The sequence below is a fragment of the Melozone crissalis genome, unplaced genomic scaffold (genome assembly GCF_028551555.1).
Source record: "Melozone crissalis strain CALT ecotype California unplaced genomic scaffold, PUWL_Pcris_2 ptg000034l_1, whole genome shotgun sequence".
Classification (NCBI taxonomy): domain Eukaryota; kingdom Metazoa; phylum Chordata; class Aves; order Passeriformes; family Passerellidae; genus Melozone; species Melozone crissalis.
The window spans coordinates 15,396,796-15,415,217 of record NW_026535812.1 but is presented as its reverse complement, the minus strand read 5'-3'; the positions used below and the strand labels follow the sequence as shown (position 1 = coordinate 15,415,217).

Sequence of the window (18,422 nt, the reverse complement as noted above, 5' to 3'; positions counted from 1 at the left end):
TCACAAGCGTGTACACACCAAGAGCTGTTTCCCCTCACACCCCACTTGTGGGTTTGGTTAGGCCTAACCAGAATTACAGGGTGGCCTGGAGTGGCTTTACTGATGAGCCTGACAGCATCTGGCATGGGAAGGACACGAATTGCAGGAGTCAATTCACAACAACAGTTTAGAGCAAACATTCACAGCTTGCTAATGAAGAGATAATTCCTGTCCTGCTGCCAACACACAGAGCTCAGCCCCCCTTGTGGTGTGCTGGAGCTGGTTTCCTACTGCAGTTACTCGCAATGAACATGTGCAGAGCAAACCCTCCCACCTGCACAGGAGTTTCAATAGCTACACCACTGAAATTAATTAACAAATCAAGAGAGGGATGGATTTCTGGAGAGGTTCATGCTCTCCAGAGCAGGGCAGAGAAGCCCTGTTGGTCCATCTCCCACTGCCACCCTTCTGGCATACATTGCTTTTTGGTTTATTTTTCTTAATTTTTTCTATGGAAGGCAACTTACTGGGCTCTTTTAGTTTTTTAAATTGAATAATTCTAACAAGACATGGTGTGATCTGTGGCAAAGCACATGATCACACTTTAGTGCCTCTGTACCAGTGTGGTGGGTGCCTGATGCCCAACAGATTCTGACCACAGGCACAAACCAAGAGCAGGGACTCTCCCTCCTGCTTTCACCTTGCTGAACATGGACACTCTCAGGAATTTATTCACCACACCAGTGCAAGCACTCCAGGCTCTATGAGATGACAGAACTCCAAAAGTTTGTACACCTGTGACTGGCTCTGAGCATCCCATCCTCCAGCACAGAGCAGAATCACACACTGGCTCTGTGCAGATTGCACATCAAAAAATCATTAGTTAGAGGGGAAAAAAAAAGCCATAACTACCATGAAAGAGGAAAGCTGTTAGATGGGGTTTTTGTGCTTATTCACTCAGCTAAGGTAAACTTCTTGCCTTGGATCTCCCACAGCACAGCCAGAAGCAGCAGCTTTTCTTTCTCAGAACCGAGAAGTCTTCTCATCTTCTTTCCTTGCTTCAACAACTTTGGATTGCATATGAGCAAATAACATCAATCATTTCTGCCTGATTGCTACCTTGCTGTTTAAGGAACAAATAATGTCATTAATGAAATTTTGAGGGAGAAAACAAAGGCTTTACTAAACACAAAACATCAGCTAAGCACTGTGAACTTTTCTTAAATTCCCTAGAAATGAGAAGCAGCTGCCTGGCACCAATTCCCCCAGCAGCAGCAACTGCAGCATTTGGAGCAGCTCTGGGTGCTTCTGAAAATAGACAGGATCTTGTGCCAAACAAAATAATCCCTTAATTTTATAGGTGTCTGAATATAAAAAAGGCTGAAAATTGGAGTGTCTGGGGAGGCACATATATTGCATTGCTTGGTGTCTAAAAAGGTCTTTTATTTTCCTCTCCAAGCATCAGCAAGTGGAACCTGACTTGATTTAAACTGGTAAGTGTGGGGTTCAAATAAAAACTTTTTCACTTGATGTTCAGTTCGCCATCAATTTCAGTTGTTTGGGCTTAGGTCACTCAAAAAAAAAAAAAAAAAAAAAAAGGCAAAAATTAAAATCTTTCCCAAATTCTAGCAGTATTCCACAGCAAGGAAAACTCATCAGCAGCTCCATGTAGTGGCTGCTGGCAGATGTTTGTCTCAATTTTTTAACAGGATATTTTAGCTTCTCTACATAGCAGTGGCATACACTGTGGTTGTCTCCTTGGGTGAAACCAGATGAAAAATTGGCAAAACATTACATTTTTTTATTCCTGGGTAACTCTTCTGATCTATGTCACAACTAGCAGGAGGAGTCAGGCTAGAAGCAACCTGAATGGGGCTCAGCAGTGAATGTGGGAAGGGGATATTTGTGCTGAGGAGGATTTGCACCATTCTGGGGAGGGCTGAAGTTCCTCTGCCAGGAACACTGCCCCTAAGAGAAGGAGCAATAGAGAAATCTTCTGACTGCTCACACCACAATGCCCTGCTAAACCAACGGGGAATCAATGACTCAATACACAAGGCTCTGGAACAAATTTTAGAGACAAAGTAGGGAAAAGTCTCACCAGAGCACATCACGAAACGCTGGAGTTATTTAAAGCACAGAAAATACCAAGAACAGTCCATGAAACAGCAGCTGCTTGGGACTGGTCTGTTATAAGTTACTCTAAATAAAGTACTGAATATCCTAATTATGTTCAAAATTATACAGGCCACCTTCCATATTTAGTTCAGAGTGGCACAGAGACAGCCAGGGGACAGGACACATTTCTTTAGCAGGATGCCACCCAGATCCATATGCAGACTTGGCCTTCTCCCCTGTTATTTAAACTACAATAAGCTGTGCTCTGCATTCAAGGAAAAAGGGGGGTGAGGGAATGAATCCAGACCTTTGTGGGGAAGGTTTCAGTGAAAAGCCTGGCTGCTTTCCGTGCTTACTGAGGTAATGAAACTTCAACTGGGCCTTACACAATGTCAGAGTGGAAGAAATTCAAAGCATCTACGAGAAGGGTTTCAAGTTACTCAAAAGCCTCACTGATAGGATTTCAGAGCCAGCTACTCTGCTTGGACACCAACGTGCAAGTGAACACATCTTTCCAAACCACACGCAGCCAGGCTTGTCCCAGCCATTCATAAGCAGGAGTGTGAAGCAGCGGGGCAAATCAAATAAATGACTTCATTCCTCTGGAGATATGAGCAAATGAGGACAAAGAGAGCAGTTACAAATTCAGGGTGCCGTATTTTTGGCAAGTTTTCTTCTACTGAGGAGTTAGGAAAGATCCAAGGAATACAGCTGTTCTACTCCTTCCTAAGGCTCTGCACTCATGAGTGCACATGAGTGTGGATGCACAAGCAAGCTCCCAGATCTCCCAGATTTACAAACCTGCTGCCCAGCTCTGTGGAAGACATCACACAGCAGTTTAACACCCTAACACTTGTGCAATTGGATACAAAGGTGTGTGTCTGGGGCAAAGCAGGGTTTGGGGTGCTGCATCCCATGCCAGAGAAGTGTATCCTCTTTGAAAAGGCAAAGGCCAAAAGCTCTTGGAAAGCCTCACTTTATAGCAGAAAAGGTGTTTATGGACAGGCTATGACACTCCCAATTGCTAACCTGGGGCCCATCAAAACACCAAACATTGTGAATTTTCTTCTGCAGCAATCCCTGTCTCTGTAGTTCAGAAATGTGTCAATGCTTGCTGCTGAAGACCAATGTCCTATTGTAAATATGAAATCTACTATGATCTAGGAGAAAAAGTAGTAACAATTTTTGGACATGTTTCAGCGATGTGAAAACCCAATGCACACCACCTGAGAATAACCCTGGTTAAACCTCTCTGCCTAGCTGGCCTGGAGGATGAGTCCCTCCTGAGGAAGGACCAAATCCCCTGTGGGACAGTGCTGGCTCTTCCATACACCTGGCACAGAGGCTTTAGAAGTGAAAGCAGAGCTACAAGGCCTTCAAAACCTTCCAGAGTGACAAGCTGAGAGACATGACAGCAGCTGTGTGCTTTGTGCAGGGTTGAGACCCTGGGAGGGATGACCCCCAGCTCCCTTTCCAGCCACAGTGAGCCTGCCTGGCTGCTTCACCCCAGCAGGAGCTCTTGCTCTGGTTTTCCACAGGAGGAAATTAAAATCCAACCTTTTGGCAAGTTGCTCCTTTCAAAACAAACCAACCCATCACTGCTCATCCTCCTCAAACCTGGTACAGGCAAGCGCCCCTCAATACAACAGCATCCCCATGACTTCCTCCAATCTGGCACAGGAGTCTGCCAAACACATTTGATGCTGTGACTCCTTTCCCCAATCCCTTTGCCACTTCTCTTCCCTGCCCCACTTTCCTTGCTTACATTTCTCTTTCAGCTCTCCCATGGGTGGAAGACAAAGTGAAATCTGCTCCAGAGCTGAAATTTCAGTTCACCTCGTGAATTTCAAATCAAGCAGAGTATCAGCTTTCCAAAACAAATCTCAGTGGATATTGAAATAATTATTTTTCCAGCAATGATTTTTTTTTTGTTTGATTGTTTAAAGTAAAGCAATATGAAAAATAGATAAAGCCTTGCTGGAAAGGGAGAATCCCTCTCAGCAACTCTCCTCAAGCAGTGCAGCTGAGACAGGATGAGCTGTCAGCCCTGCTCAGCCCCATGGCTGATGGGTTTGACTCTCCTTGCAGGAGTTCATGCTGATTGTAGGGGTCTTGCTGGTGAGGTTCACCAGAAAGGAGCAGGGATGTGTGTAGAAAAGATTCACAGGGTAATTTAGGGTGAGCTATAGAATGGCATTGGGCCATAAAGTGGTGGGACAGAGGGATGGGATTGGGTTTAGGACATTAGGACATTTAGGACACTTCACCCTTCATCCTCAGCCAGATGAATCCTGTGAAATGAAAGCTGCTGCCCCTGGACAAGGCAGCTGGCTTTCCACATTCAGTCCAGGTCCCAACCAGAAAATGTTTGTAACTCAGGAACCACTCCAAAGAAAACCCTTGAGTCACATTTTTTACCATGATCCTATCAGGCTTTGAAGGCCTAAAACAAGGACAACCATTATTCTGCAGCCTGATGATGATTTTGGACTCCCACTCATCTGAAATGCTCAATTTTCCCAGATCCCAGGAATATTATCAGGTCTTGAGGGCCCTTTAAACAGCAGCAGCAGCAGCTTGAGGAGAAACATCTGGAATAAACATACCAAATGTACTGAAGTCTCTGCAAAGGTAGTAAGGAGCACCTGGCTGCAAATGTCTGCTGTATGGAACACAGACCCTGCTCTGCTGCCTGTGGAGCAGCTTTAACAGAGGGCTGGAAGCTGACCTGCCCTGGACCTGCATGGCTGACAGCCACGTGTCCTCTCTGACGTGCAGGACAGTTGTGACAGTGCATTGCCACAGCTGGACGACTGCTCTCCTCTGAGGGGACAGTTAGCTCATGCCCTGCTAATAGGCCAGGCAGCACTACTGACTCTGAGCAAGCTGCTCCATAATTGGCCTTTTGCAGAGCAGGACATCTTTAATTAATCTGCTACTGTTTGTGTGTGCTGTTCCTGCTGGATCTCCCTCACGGAGCACGGACACCACGCAGCGCATCTGACATTCCCCAAATATGCGATGTCAGCTCTGCCTCACGCACTGAGTGCCTGGTGTGCAATTACTGCACATCAAACTCATTCCACAGATGGGCAAAGCAGGGCTGGGAGTGCTGGGCTGGAGCAAACCCAGCCACTGCTGTCCTGGTGTCTGGTCACAGGCTCCCAAATCAAGCACAGCTGGGACAATCAGGGGCTGCTGTGCCTGAGCCCGAGCTCTGCCAGATCTCATCTGAGCTCTGTGCAGAACAAAAACCCAACAGGCTGCAGCCAGCACACACACTTCAATGCACAGTGCAGCTGTGCTTTAGTAAGTCATCAGGCATCAACCTGAGTCATTAGAACAGATGTGAGCCCACAGCAAATACAGGCACCACTTCAGCTCTTTTTCTTTCTGAATAAGCTGCATCACACTCCCTTCCATTTATCCTCCATCTCACTGCTTTCACATTAAACGACAGATACACCTTTAGACATTTTACACAGCTTTACTGCTAATATCAGCAAATCTCAAATCCAGACACCTGTGAGGACTCTGCTAAACCCATCACCAATTTACAGTGCAGTCCATCAGTCAGAGCAGTTGTTCTCAGCATGGACCAAGATCAAAGTGTGCAGCTCAGAAGGCTTCAAACCCTGCTATTTTCAGCAGCCTTTGGTACATATCTCTGTCTGAAATTCCCCAGCACTGACATCCTTCTGTTGTCACCCGTCACCGGTTGGACAGTCTCTGATTGCACTCAGCAGCACCCTGGCTCTGAAACAAGAGATAGCTGAGTGCTGCTTTTTGGCTTATAATGCTAAGCAAAAGCAGATCTAGTTTTCCATGCTCATGACTGCTAAAGCACTAAGTGTAGATAACAGCAGAGAGCCAAGCTCGCTGGCACATAAAAGGGAGAATACAGCACAGCCAAAATTCTACTGCAGTTTTGCAACAGGGGAATCTACAAGGATAACCTCCAAAATGCCTGATGATCCTCCTGACACAGAGAAAACACTACAAAAAGAAAGGCAGATTCTGCCTTGTCTTCCAACAATCCTTACCTTTCCAACCCAAGGACTCAAGAGCAAACAGCAAAATTAAATACACTTGAACTCTCAGCTGTCTGGGCTTAGCTCTCCTCCCTCAACAGCAGAGAATAACTTCCAAAGGCTGCCATTAAGTGGCTTAAATAAGATGGACAGTAAAGTGGTTGACATAATGCACTATTGACCCAGCTGTGCCATTGACCAACTGGCACTTAAACAGCAGCATTCACTGGGCACAGCAATCCTGATCCCTTCCCAAACACAGGCCTTTCTAGGCTTGAGTACTTTCTTAGCCTGATGAAACAATCCCTCACTCAGGGGCTAAGCACTGCTGGCTCTTACACCTGAGCACTCCTCCCATCTCAGGTAGGCAAACACCAGGAGGGTTTTGCTGTCCATCTCCCCAGCTCCATGCACATCTGTGCACACACCCAGAGCAGGCAAGAGCTCAGCTGGCGATCCTACTAAGCAGGACTTGGTCATTCAGCACAGGTTGGCTGCAATACCAAAGCAACCCCAGAGAGCAGCACGGAAGATCCCAAAGGAACTGAAACCCTTTCTGAGCAGGGCTCCAGCACTGAGGAGCTGAGCTGTCACATCCACCATGTGAAACAGCAGCAGAGGGACAGGAATGTAAACAATAAGCCTGAAACATGCAAACCTTCACTATCTAATACTTCTCAAAAGCATCCTGAAGGACACTATGGCTTCCACACCGTGCTTTTCAGTATAGCTGAGTGTATTGATTGCTGGCAACTCAGTGACAACTTTAAGAGCTCTAACTTTCAAAGAGAAAGTCCAGATGAATGGCTATTCAGGTCTCTACCTGGTTTGGTTTGATTCCAAAAGGATTAGAAGCTAAAAATGGTTTATTTACGAGTCTGTCATCTAGCCAGATTTCCCAGCAAGGATCCAAAAATATATTTGGAAAACAGAAGCACAGTGATTAAAAAAACAGTGATTTGGAGTTAAAAACACCACTGTGGGAAGCCTTGTGCTACAGTGCAAAAGTCATTTTCTAGGGACTGTTTTGCTGAACAACCCAAACAGTAATCAGGTTGGAATGAGTCTCCCAAGATGGGAAAATCTCTTTTGTTAAGCTCAGATCTGAGTTTGGCAACATTCAGAGAATCATAGCCTACTCCACCTCCCAGAGCTTCAGCTATCACATGGAAGAGTCCAGCTGCCAAAACTGAAACTGTCCTGCACATCCCAGGCCACCAGGGAGCCACAAGCCTTGTCCTCTACAAAGCAGTGCTTGCAGAGCTGCCTCCCCTCACACTGCTTGCACAACCAGGCACTGATGTCCCATGTTGTGCTTTTGTTACACCCAAGTCACCGAGGCTACAGGAACGAGACCAGAATCCATCATTAAAGCACTGAATCCATCATTAAAGCACTGAGTGTGGGCAGGATCTGCCCCTTTAGAGGGTGGTGAGCCTGGGCAAGGAGTGCTCAGGGTACAGTGAGAAAAATTCTGCAGTTTGGGTGGTGGAGAGCAAACTCCAGCAGCAGGAAGGGAGAGCACACAAAGGTCATGCTGATGGCAGACAGGGGTGCAACAGCTTCAGCTCCCCCATGCAGGCAAAAGTGCTGCATGAAGCCAGTCTGAGCCTGGCTGCAGCTGGAGACACAGCCCAGACATGGGCATTACCTGGGGAAACAGCTCTGGGGGAGCCTGAGGAGTCCTCTGCATCGTCACACACACAGCACACACCTGCAGTGAGCTGCCACAACCTTGCAGCCCAGCCCAGGATGCACAGAAGGGACCTGCAGTTTGACAGCTGAGTGGACAAGCTGCTTCCTCAAGTGGCACATCACTGTTTTATGGGGTACTTGCCTGCCTTGTAGCAGGATCCAAGCTGAACCCAAGTTTTGCTGAGCAGCACCCAGTGAGCCAAGGTGGCTGGCTGCAGGAGTCTGTGGCTGACCCTGGAGCGGCAGCTCCAGAGAAGCAGCAGAGCCACCTGGGCACCAGGGTGCAACACCTGTGTTAAAGAAAATGGAGTGGGGCTGCCAACCAAGGAACCACCATCTCCCAAAAGACATTTAAAAGATCTCAAAAGATATTTAAAGCAAAGGGAGCAGTGGTGACCAGCTTCCCCAGCAGCCCACAATGGGATGTGCAGTTAGAGCAGCACCCTGCAGTGCCTACACAGTGTGCTGAGTGGACCAGGGTAATTAAGAGCACAAGAAGCAGCAGCACCTCTCCCTCAGCAAACCCTGCCCCAAGCAGCTGCTCTCATCACCACGCAATAAAAGCCTCTCCCAAAGCAGCATGAGTTCCCTCTACAAAAACAGCCTTTCCTCAGCTCCAGCCACCTCTGGAGCTCAGGGCATCTCACAGCTCTTGGTTAACAGCCTGCAAGCACATCCCCAGCATCAGTGCTGCCCACAGGTAAGAAAAACTGCTGTCCATTCTCAGCCCCTGCAACAGAGAGATCAGCAGCTCCATAAATAGGAAAAATGCAGATAAGACACAATGTTTTCCTCTCTTTCACTAAAATCTTCCTTTCAGACTATTTCAACAAAACTTTGCAGTTTCTCATCTGCTTCCAAAGACACAGAGTAACTCAGGTCACGGATGCCCCAGAATATATTTAAACCTTAGAACAGGCAGTGCCTTAGCAAAAACCACTTTAAAAGCAGCTTTCTAAGCAAGGGAACCAACAGACTGTGCTTCAGTCCCTGGGCAGTCACAGCAACACCTTCAGCAAATATTCTGAAGGATATTTTCCAAGCTCTTTCTACACCACTGATCTTTCCTGGGAAGGAATATGGCTGGCTCCATCTTCAAAAGCAGCTGCACTCACAGCCCTGGGAATGCACTTCAGCACATCTCCCCACTGCACCCTCGGGGCCCAGCCCTGGCCTCAAAGAGCTGTGGGTGCAGGCAGTGCCCTACTTGCAATACTCTGGGGCAGGATTTACCCACTTTTTTTTTTTTTTTTTTCCCCCAGGCTCTGTGGATTCATGTGCTCCCACCTCTGACTTTGACAGGACACAGCACAGTCTCAGGCTCATCTTTCTGCAGGGATATGGTGTGAGATCAAGGCCACCATTGCAGCTGCTTTGGAAAACCCATGGTGAAAAGCAGCATGTTAGTGTCTAACAAGCATTTTTGTGATGTTTCTGGTTTTTTTTTTTTGGTTTGGGTACACCGGGTACATCCTGGTGGTGCAGACAGACAATTTCTGACAATGCCCCTTCATTTTCCTCTCCTTCACAAATTTTCTGCACCCTCCTAGATGCTCCCATGACCCTTAATAAAACCTTTAGAGATACAAAGACAGAATTTTCTCCTGTCTGTGACTAACCCACATGTAAAACCTGCTGACTGCTCTGCACCCCTGGTGCTGGTGACATTCTGTCTGCAAACCCTGCCTGACATGAGCAACAGCATTAGGGCAGGGAGCAGGGGACAGTGGCCACTGCTCTCAATGGCTGCGAGGGGACGTGTTCCCTGTCACAACAGCACGGTCAGCGTGCTGTCCCACACCCTATCTGCTTCCCATCCCAGCACCAGCACAGACTCAGCCTTTCATCCAATCCTGAAAGAACGTGTTTTTCCCTTTTTTTTTTTTTTTAAAGTGAACAAGAAGCTACAAGTGAATATTTGGCCTTCACAACTTATGGGTTGCAGCCAAACCTTGCCATATGTTCCAGCTAATACATGTGGGCTTTGCTTCTCGTCCAAGAAAGAAAAAAAAAGGACATTTATGAGTTGGGATTCAGCAGGATCGTGTGGGAAGGAAGGGGTGGGGAAGTGATGCTATTTTGGTTGCTGTAATTATTTGGTGGCCAAATCCCTGACCCTTGACGTCAGCCCTGGAGGGTCTGTTTAAGTGACCAGTTGTCATGGAAAGGAGAAGGATGTTGGGAGGTACAGGCTGATGAGGAACAGCTCTTTGCTGCCTGAACCCACCCACAGGCAGACCCCCTGCCTTCATTAGTCACCACCAGCTCAGGGCCAAGAAATAAAAATGTCAATACCTCCTTGCTGATACATTGGCTGGAAACAAAAGCGCGCAGGGAAGTTCGTGCCCTCCTTCCTGCCATCCCTTACTGCAGAAACACACCGGCCAAGCCCTGATCTCAGCTTCCCCAGGAACTCCAGGGCCCTCAGCTGGGTCACCCCGGGTTCACATCCATTTATCCCAGCTCAGCCTGGCCTCACTCCAGACTACACACATGGAAATGTGCCCTGTGCAGAGCACAGGGGTTCCTACTCCTTGGGAACAAACCCAATCACAATGACTAATTCATACCACCTCCAGAGGAAAAAACTAAGATAAATAATGCCTCAATTCCTTGCTCCAGACGTCCAGCAGTGCCTTGAGCCCAGAATCCTGCTAGCAAGGCTCCAGCAGTGCTCAGGAGGTTGGCAGTAAGGCAGCAGCTACTGACAGGATGGTTTCTCACCACTGCCGGTGCCATCCACGATGAAATCACCAGTTGTACAAGAAACTGGAATAATCCTTGCTGAAACCTCAGCCACAACTCAAGAGGACTGGGCACAAGTTTGCTTAGCATTGCTCATTCACATGCAGTCCATCATCAGCTGCCGTTTGTTATTCCTGTGGCCAAGGACAACAAAAGGGCCCTGCAGAAGCCAGAGCAGAGCTCTCAGACGTATGGATGAGATTTAACAGCAGCTCAAAAAGCCACTTAACAACTCCCAGCACACCACGGCGCATGGACAGGGCAGCTCAGCAGCAGGGCTCTGCCAAGGAGCAGCCAGCAGGGAAAGAGCAATATCCACAAGAAGCTAAGGAGATGCAGGAGCAGGGAAGGGGCAGGTTCCTGGGTCCCATCCCAGCAGCAGGAGCCTGGGCTCTCCTGCACTGTTGGGGCCCAGGTTTGCTCCACTTGGGATATTAACCTGCACTGGGAGGCCTTTAGATCAAGGTCTCAAAAAATCCACTCCAACCATGTGAGTCTCACCTGCCTCATCCATCATCCAAGCCACGTCACCAGAGATTGCCAAGAAATAAGGAGGAATTCAGGGTTACCTTGTTTTCTCCAAAAGACTGCAAAATTTTGCAGGCTGGGACCCACTGCACTGGGTCTATAACTAGTATGTTTTTCTATATTTAGTATTTAGTATAATTTGAAGCCCTGGCACAACTGCATAGCCATGAAGTGAGAAAGAGGAATTTGGCAAGACGAAAAGAGCAGCCCTGGCTGTCAAATGGATGATTACTAGGCTGTATGAAATGAGCTTAGTGGGTCTAAGACCAGTAGGTGTTTACTGGTTGTGTCCTGATTTGCTGGGCAGTGCTGTGCTAATTTACTACCAGTTGAAATTATGCGGCAAACTGCAAACACCTTAGTTTTGCTTTTGGATTTGCTCTAAAAAAAAAAAAAAAAAAAAAAAAGAACCAAACACAAACACACAAAAAAGAAAAGAAACTAGCAGAAAAATCACTACAACCAGCTAGTCTAGTTTTTCGTACATCACAAGCCCATACTCAAAGGCAAAAAGTCAAGACTGACTCCTGTGAAGACACTGAGACACCTTCATGACAAAGATGGACCTAGCCTGCATTTGCTGGCAGCAGAATTAAACCACTGGGTCACCTCTTTCTGTCTTTGACAACACTTTCAACTCTAAACATTTTAGAAGTATTTCATTTGAAATGGTCAGCAAGAACAGAAGCAGGGGCAGTTGGGTCAGTGTCCCGGGCTTAGGGCAGGACTAAATATCCTGTTCTAAACCCAGGACACTGACCCAACCATCAAGACTCAAAGTTTTCCATCCCCATAAACCGAGTTTATTTTTGTCCTAAATAATTTTAACTTTCTGAGCACTAACATTTACCCTCTGCTGAGGAGTGGGAATGCTTTCTCAGAAAATCCAAATAAAGAGACGTTCCAAGAGATTAAGTCTCAGATCTGTTTATTTATCCAGTATCTGAGTAATACCAATTCTCAAGATTGAAGATAAATAAACACCACTAGTAGTAAAAATCCAAATAATAATGATTATCTGACAGTTTTACTATAGGTCTTCATCTGAGATGTCACATAAATCCTGCAAAAACAAGATCAACTGCACAAGCAGACTTTGCAGGACAGGTGGTGCCTGCTGTGAGAAACAGCTGTTCCCCCCAAAGACTTTAAAGTAAGAAGTTTTACACATTATTCTGTGTCAGTGCCCATGAGATGCTGCATGTGAAACCACATTTCCCCAAAGGCTGTGGCTCACCCAGGACAGGACCCCTTGACCTGCTTAGGTCCATGCAGCACTGGGGCACGAAGGAAAACTGAGCAAAACCTTCAAGGAAAACAGCAGTCCTTGGGTGAAACACACCAAATTCCCTAAGCAACTACATTGGTGTGAATCCAGAATTGCTCCACAACCCCTAGGTAGGTGATCCACATACCTGCCACAGAGAGAGAAGTCTCTGGCCCTGTGAAACACACAGAGGTGGGCAGTGAGTGGTTACTCGAGGTGGAAAGGATTTGGTTGAAGTGTCTCAACAACCACTACCCTGAGGGTTGGTACAATCAGACACCCAAATGTGGCTGTGGAGAGATCACACAAGCACTGGCAGAAGACAGAAAAACCAGACTGGAGAGCTTAAAGGCCAAGGTTTACATACACAACTCTCCTCCCTTGGGTCTGGATTGTCATAAATAGGGAGTTTTCAAAGGCAGAACTGGAGTCAGGCAATAATCTTTTATCACAAGTGTTTCTGAAGTCTGGCCTCACACTTGTCTCTTCTCTTTCTCTCCTGTGGTCTTTTATCAAGTGATTATTGCGCCTGCTGCATTTCAGACATCTTGGTGGTGTGGGGGGCAGGACAGTCAGTGTGACCAAGGACACGTCCCCAGCGGTGCCTCCAGCACTGCCCCGTCTGCTGCACTGTGGAAAACACAGCACTGCAGATAAAAGTGGAAGCTCTCCCCAAACAAGACCTTGTTTTTTAAAAAAAAAGAAACAGCCTTAAAGAACAAATAAACAGTCTCTCCTACAAGAGAGGTTTTCTGTTTCTCTCCAGAGAAAACCTAAACATTATTGTTTTATGCTTGCAAAACATGAAGTCATGATGGTAACAAAACTGAAAAACATCTCAGACATGGCAAAGGGGAGCTCAAGCCAAAGACAGGATAAGCCAGACACAGTCAGGCTCTTGCCCCTTCTGCTCCACCTACAATCTGGCATTACTAAGAGAGAAGCAATGTCCAACATGCTGGGGACTTGTTTTATTTATTGTTTTAAACCCAAGCACGGGTTAAAAAGCTTTTCATCATCTAGATCCAAGGCTGGTGGTTACAGATTACATACATACAATTCCTGCCATGCTTCACTGATGTGCAACGGGGCATTCAGCAAAATGGGGAGACAAGAACACTTCAACTCAGGATTTACAAACTGGGAGGAAGGGCTCACCAACAGCACACCAATATCCACAGAAAACTAAAACAGGCTGTAGCCATCGACCCAGCCAGCAGGCCAGGGAATGCAGTGGCTGGTAGCAGGATGAGACAAAGGAAAGAGACCTCAAGGGGAGGGTCAGTAAGTAGAAGAGAAACAAGACTTGGTTTTGCAATTGACACAGTGATCAACTTTTCCAGGTTACTCGTTGTTTTTGGACCAAGCTGACTTGCAGAAGTTAAACTGGGGACTGGAAGCAATGCTCTGTCACAGGGTTCATGGCACACCATCCAGGGCAAGCTCCAACACAGCTCCTGAGTCAGGAGCACACAGCAGCAAACACTGCCACAGTGCACATTGTGTGCATTTCCTCCTCCACTCACTCTCAGAGCTAGAAAAACTCCAAAAACAGGGTTAGGAACATCACGGCCTGCAGGCTGGGTTTTTACAGGAACAAGATGACTACAGCAACAAAGCAAGGAGGACATGACTAATAAAATATTTAAGAGGGCAAAGAGATCGTACCACACCCACCTGCCAAGCCCAGAGGTTATTGCTTTGACAAAGACCAAGCAGCCAGCACAGAGCTGAGACTCACCAGCATTTGGCAAGCTGTCCAGCCCATGGGACATGGCAGCAGAAACCCACTGAGGAACCTTCTCACTGCGGCTGGAGAGCCCACTACATGCATTGCATGTTTTCATCTCCTTCTCTGCTTCCACACCTTCTCAAACCCACCCCACCCTAACTGCCTCAAGCAGATGCACCCACTCTATTTCCAAATTACCTGAAAACACCAGCCATCCTAGGAAAAGGAGGAATCTTCTACTTAAATACATATTGAGAAGCCACAAAGTAGTATTGCAAACACACATGGACTTGGGCTGCTTGTTCAATGCAATCTGTCTGCAGTCTGTAGAGTCTGTAGTCAACTTCAGGAGCCTGACCCTGAGCCCAGAGCTGACAGAAACCCTTCGCTGAACCCACGAGCTGTCCCATTCCTGCAGTGCACCACAGCCTCTCCCCGTATCATGCCAGAGTGACCAGAAACACTCAGATCATGTCTGAGAAAGAGAAAAGTTGTCTTCAGAAGAACACTGTTTCTGTTTCAGAAAAATATGGATAAATGAGGAAATAATTGATAGGATGATGGGGATGATCACATCAAAGGCTGATAGAATATGTTTTCGTAGAGGGGTAGCACTGGTATTTCACCTACACACATCATCACCTCCCTGTCCCTTTACAGTGCTCTGTGCAGGAATATCTTCAGCATCTGCTCAGAAGCAGGAACAATACAGCCCAGTGCAGCTGCTGCTACTTTCCAGTTTAAAAAGTCCCAAAAAAGCTGAGCAAAAGAAGTCCAAAACTTCCAAATCTAGCACCAGTTTTCCAGCAATTCACTGCAGAGTCCCATTCACATCATCACGACTGGGCCAGGCTGTGCTGGTGCTTGTTCTGCAGTGAGACCAGAGGCAGTGGGAGACCCCAACCTGAAATTCCCAGGGCACCAAAGGCAGTGGGGAGCCCTGCCTGCTCCCTGGGCATCTGGGTGGCTGTGCTGCTCCCAGAACAGCAGAGGCACACACAGTGCTGGCCAGCGTTAGGCTGTGCATCTGTCCAGCAGGGCTGAAAGCCTTTGCTTTTCCTACCCCACAGGAGTGGTGCAAGGATTAGTTCATGTATATTCAGCACCATTTTTCAAAGCACTGCACAAGAGCCAAACCCTTCCGTTTTTTTTTCATCTGTTCCTTGCTCTGTCACTCCCTCCTGACGGGATGTGTTTCTCCCCTCCTGAGAAACAAACAAGCACGAGGTCAGCAAGAGTGGGAGGTGGGAAGCACATTCCAGGCTGGTCCTCTTCTCTCAAACCACAAATGGCACCAAACCCTGCCATCCTCCCAGGGCTCAGCATCCTGGTCCCGTGCTGCAGCCCAGGGAGGAGCTGGACAGGGCACACAGCAGGGTGTTTCACCTCATTCCATTTCCTCTTTGGGTTCAAGAAGCAAAACACGAGGGTGGAGTGGCCAGAGCTGTGCAGCCTGTCCGTGCACCCACAGCAAGGCAGGGGGGCTCTGCACAAACCCCACTTTGAAGCTCCCCTTTTCAGACAAAATGCTGAGCAGCTGCTGCAGCCAAAGTCAACGCCGAGGATGTGGAGCTGATGCATCCCAACCCCCAGGGAACATGCCAAAGCCTTGGCACTCAGCCTTGGCATGAGGGGATGGTTCACATCCAAGTGCACGACAGCAGAGCTCGTGTTTGGTGCAAGTGCAGGCAAATCCCATGCGGGGCATTTCCTCCTGTGCACAGACTTGTTGAGCCAGAGCAAAAGGGCAATCCTGGGAGCAGAGCTCAGGTATAGGCAGCAGCCAGGTGAGGATGTGGACAAATCACTGCAGGGTGCTCTGAGGCGCATGGCTGGTCACAGTGCTGCTTACAAAACCCAAGAGAATCGGACAGGATTAAAGAAAAGGTATTAAAAACACGAACAAGTCTAATCAGAGAGTGGCTTCCCTTGGCTCCAAAGCCCGACACCTGGACAGCCATGCAGATAACATCCACTACTCCATCTGAGCGCAGTGAAATCAGTGTTAGCATGAACATAAAATCCCCAGATGTTGCAAAAGCAAATTAAGATGAGTCACACATAAAATAAATTTTAAAAGGGCTGTTTTCAACACATTGCTTTGATAAGCTTAGGATGCTGTTAGGAAAATAACCTCAGTCTCAATAGAAGCATACATGCAAGAACAGCCCATACCCCAAAATTTTCTGGGGTTTTATATATCAATTTTACTGAAGTGGGAGACAAAACTCCTACTGTTTAATTTAGAGGAAAGTTCTTCAGTGAGATTGACATCAGTGAGTCTGAAAAAGGCTTTGAAATCAGATAAGGGAATCATTAATTTTTATCATGACAAATTTTGCGTCACTTCCCACAGATGCTGACACTACATAGAGTATCTTTTACAGTAAGGACCATCAGCTGCACTGCCACTGCACACAAGCCAAATTACAGCTCCAGTTCTCCCCCAGGACTTCTGTCAGGAACTCTATGCATCACATGGCCACTAGAGTTTAAGCCAATGGAGTTCTAGTCCCTGACTTGTGAAAGTGACATTAAGGCAATGACAGAAAAGGAAGCATAGAAAAAGCAATGTAGCTGTGATTTTCCACTAGGTTTGAGTGCTGACTTTGCCTCCTTGATGTTGCTGTGTAAGAACTGCATCACAGGCACCAGCACTGCCTAGGAAAGATGTTTGCTTCTCCACCTAGAAATGGGTTTCAGCAGAACCACCCTCCCTGTGCACCACTAGGCAGATCTTCACCTATTAAGTTGCCTATAGCAACTAAAAGGTTATGAATGCGCTCAAATAAAGCAGAAATCCACAGGGAGATGTTCCAAAAATGCTTTAAACATTCCGCTTGGCATGAAACAAAATTCCCAGAGTTTTTGTCCTTACTAGTCATGAACAGGAAGACTTACTCCAGGTAGCTGGCCTGACAGAGCACAAGCCTTGAATGAATAAGAAAAATACCATTATCATGGTGTGGGTTGGTGGAAGGGGGTTGGATTTTTTCCCTCTGTGTTTTTTTTCTTCTTTTTGGCAAGGAAGTTCAAAGAGTAACACCATTTTTCTGAGGGAAGGCACCAGTTATAAGGCAGAAATTATTGGGATCAGAGGATGATACTCAGGATGTCAGTGGCTGCTAAACACTGACTGCACACCATTACTCTGCAGAAATACTGAAAAGTATTTCCCATCACATCAGGACCTGGAACACAGGTTACGCACCTTCCAGCTTCACCTACAGTCCCAGCTCCTGAGACATGGAATCAGTTCAGGTTATCTGAAAGGGAAACACCTCTGCCAGAGGGCATTGAGGGGTTACTGAGGGGGTTCTGGGTTGCAAACTGAAAGCAGACAATTTTCACAACTATACTGTATTACATTAAAACAAAACCATCCTTTCCCAAAAGCAAATAGAAAAACCACCCAAAACAAGACAGGAAAAGCACAGGAACCAAAACTGGAGAGAATCTACGTTGCCATCCAGGATTCTCTGTCTGGGGAACTGGCCATGAACACTGACGGCACACACCAGAGAGAACGTTATGGGGGACCACACCTGGGGTGCTCGGGAGAGCTGGCAGAGGGGGCACACCTGGGATGCTCAGGAGTGTGGAAGCGCGGGTTACCCTTTGGAGAGGGCGGTCCGGGCGGTGCCTACCTGGATGTACGCACGCTGCAGGTAGCTGTAGGGCACCCTGCGCTGGAAGTCGGCGCGCACCTCCTCGGCGGCGCGGTGCCGGGACACGGCGCCCAGGCGCGGCTCCTCGCAGCGCCGCACGCACTCTGCGCGCCGCAGCACCGAGCCGAAGAACCGCAGGTCCCCTCCGGCGCCCGGGCCCGGCTCCTCCAGCCGCACCTGCGCTCGGCACAGCCGCCGGCACCGCAGCCGCGCCGCCCGCAGCTCCCGCCGGCTGCGCAGCGCCCGCTCCAGGCACCGCGCCGCGCCCGCGAAGTCGCCGCCGTAGTACGCCTCCACCCCGCTGGCGTAGAGCGCATCGAAGGGCTCCAGCGGGCCGCCCTCCGCCGCGCACCCGCCGCCCGCCGCCGGCAGCAGCAGCAGCGGCAGCAGCAGCGGCAGCAGCCGGGGCCCCCCGCGCCGGCTGCCGGGGGCCATGCCCGCCGCGCCGGGGGCAGCGCGGGGCGATGCGGCTCGGGATGCGGGAGGGTCCGGGATACGCGGTCCGCCCGGCGGGCTCGCTGCAGTGCGGTCCGTGCAGCGGATCCCGGCGTGCTGGGATGCGGGTCCGCGCCGTGCAGTCCGCCGGGCGGGCTCCGAGCGATGGACGTCGGTGTAATGGGACGCGGGTCCGTCAGCGGGAGCGCGGCTCGGTGCGGCGG

General features: G+C 48.4%; 1 protein-coding gene across 1 annotated transcript in view; it reads right to left on the bottom strand.

The window, feature by feature from the left end:
* Nucleotides 1-18,198, bottom strand: part of P3H2 (prolyl 3-hydroxylase 2) — a 62,772-nt gene extending 44,574 nt beyond the window's left edge. Inside the window, exon 1 of the mRNA XM_054282542.1 lies at nt 17,743-18,198. Coding sequence (XP_054138517.1) covers nt 17,743-18,198 — 456 coding nt within the window. The remainder of the gene's footprint in view (nt 1-17,742) is intronic.
* Between the last annotated feature and the right edge of the window lie 224 nt (nt 18,199-18,422).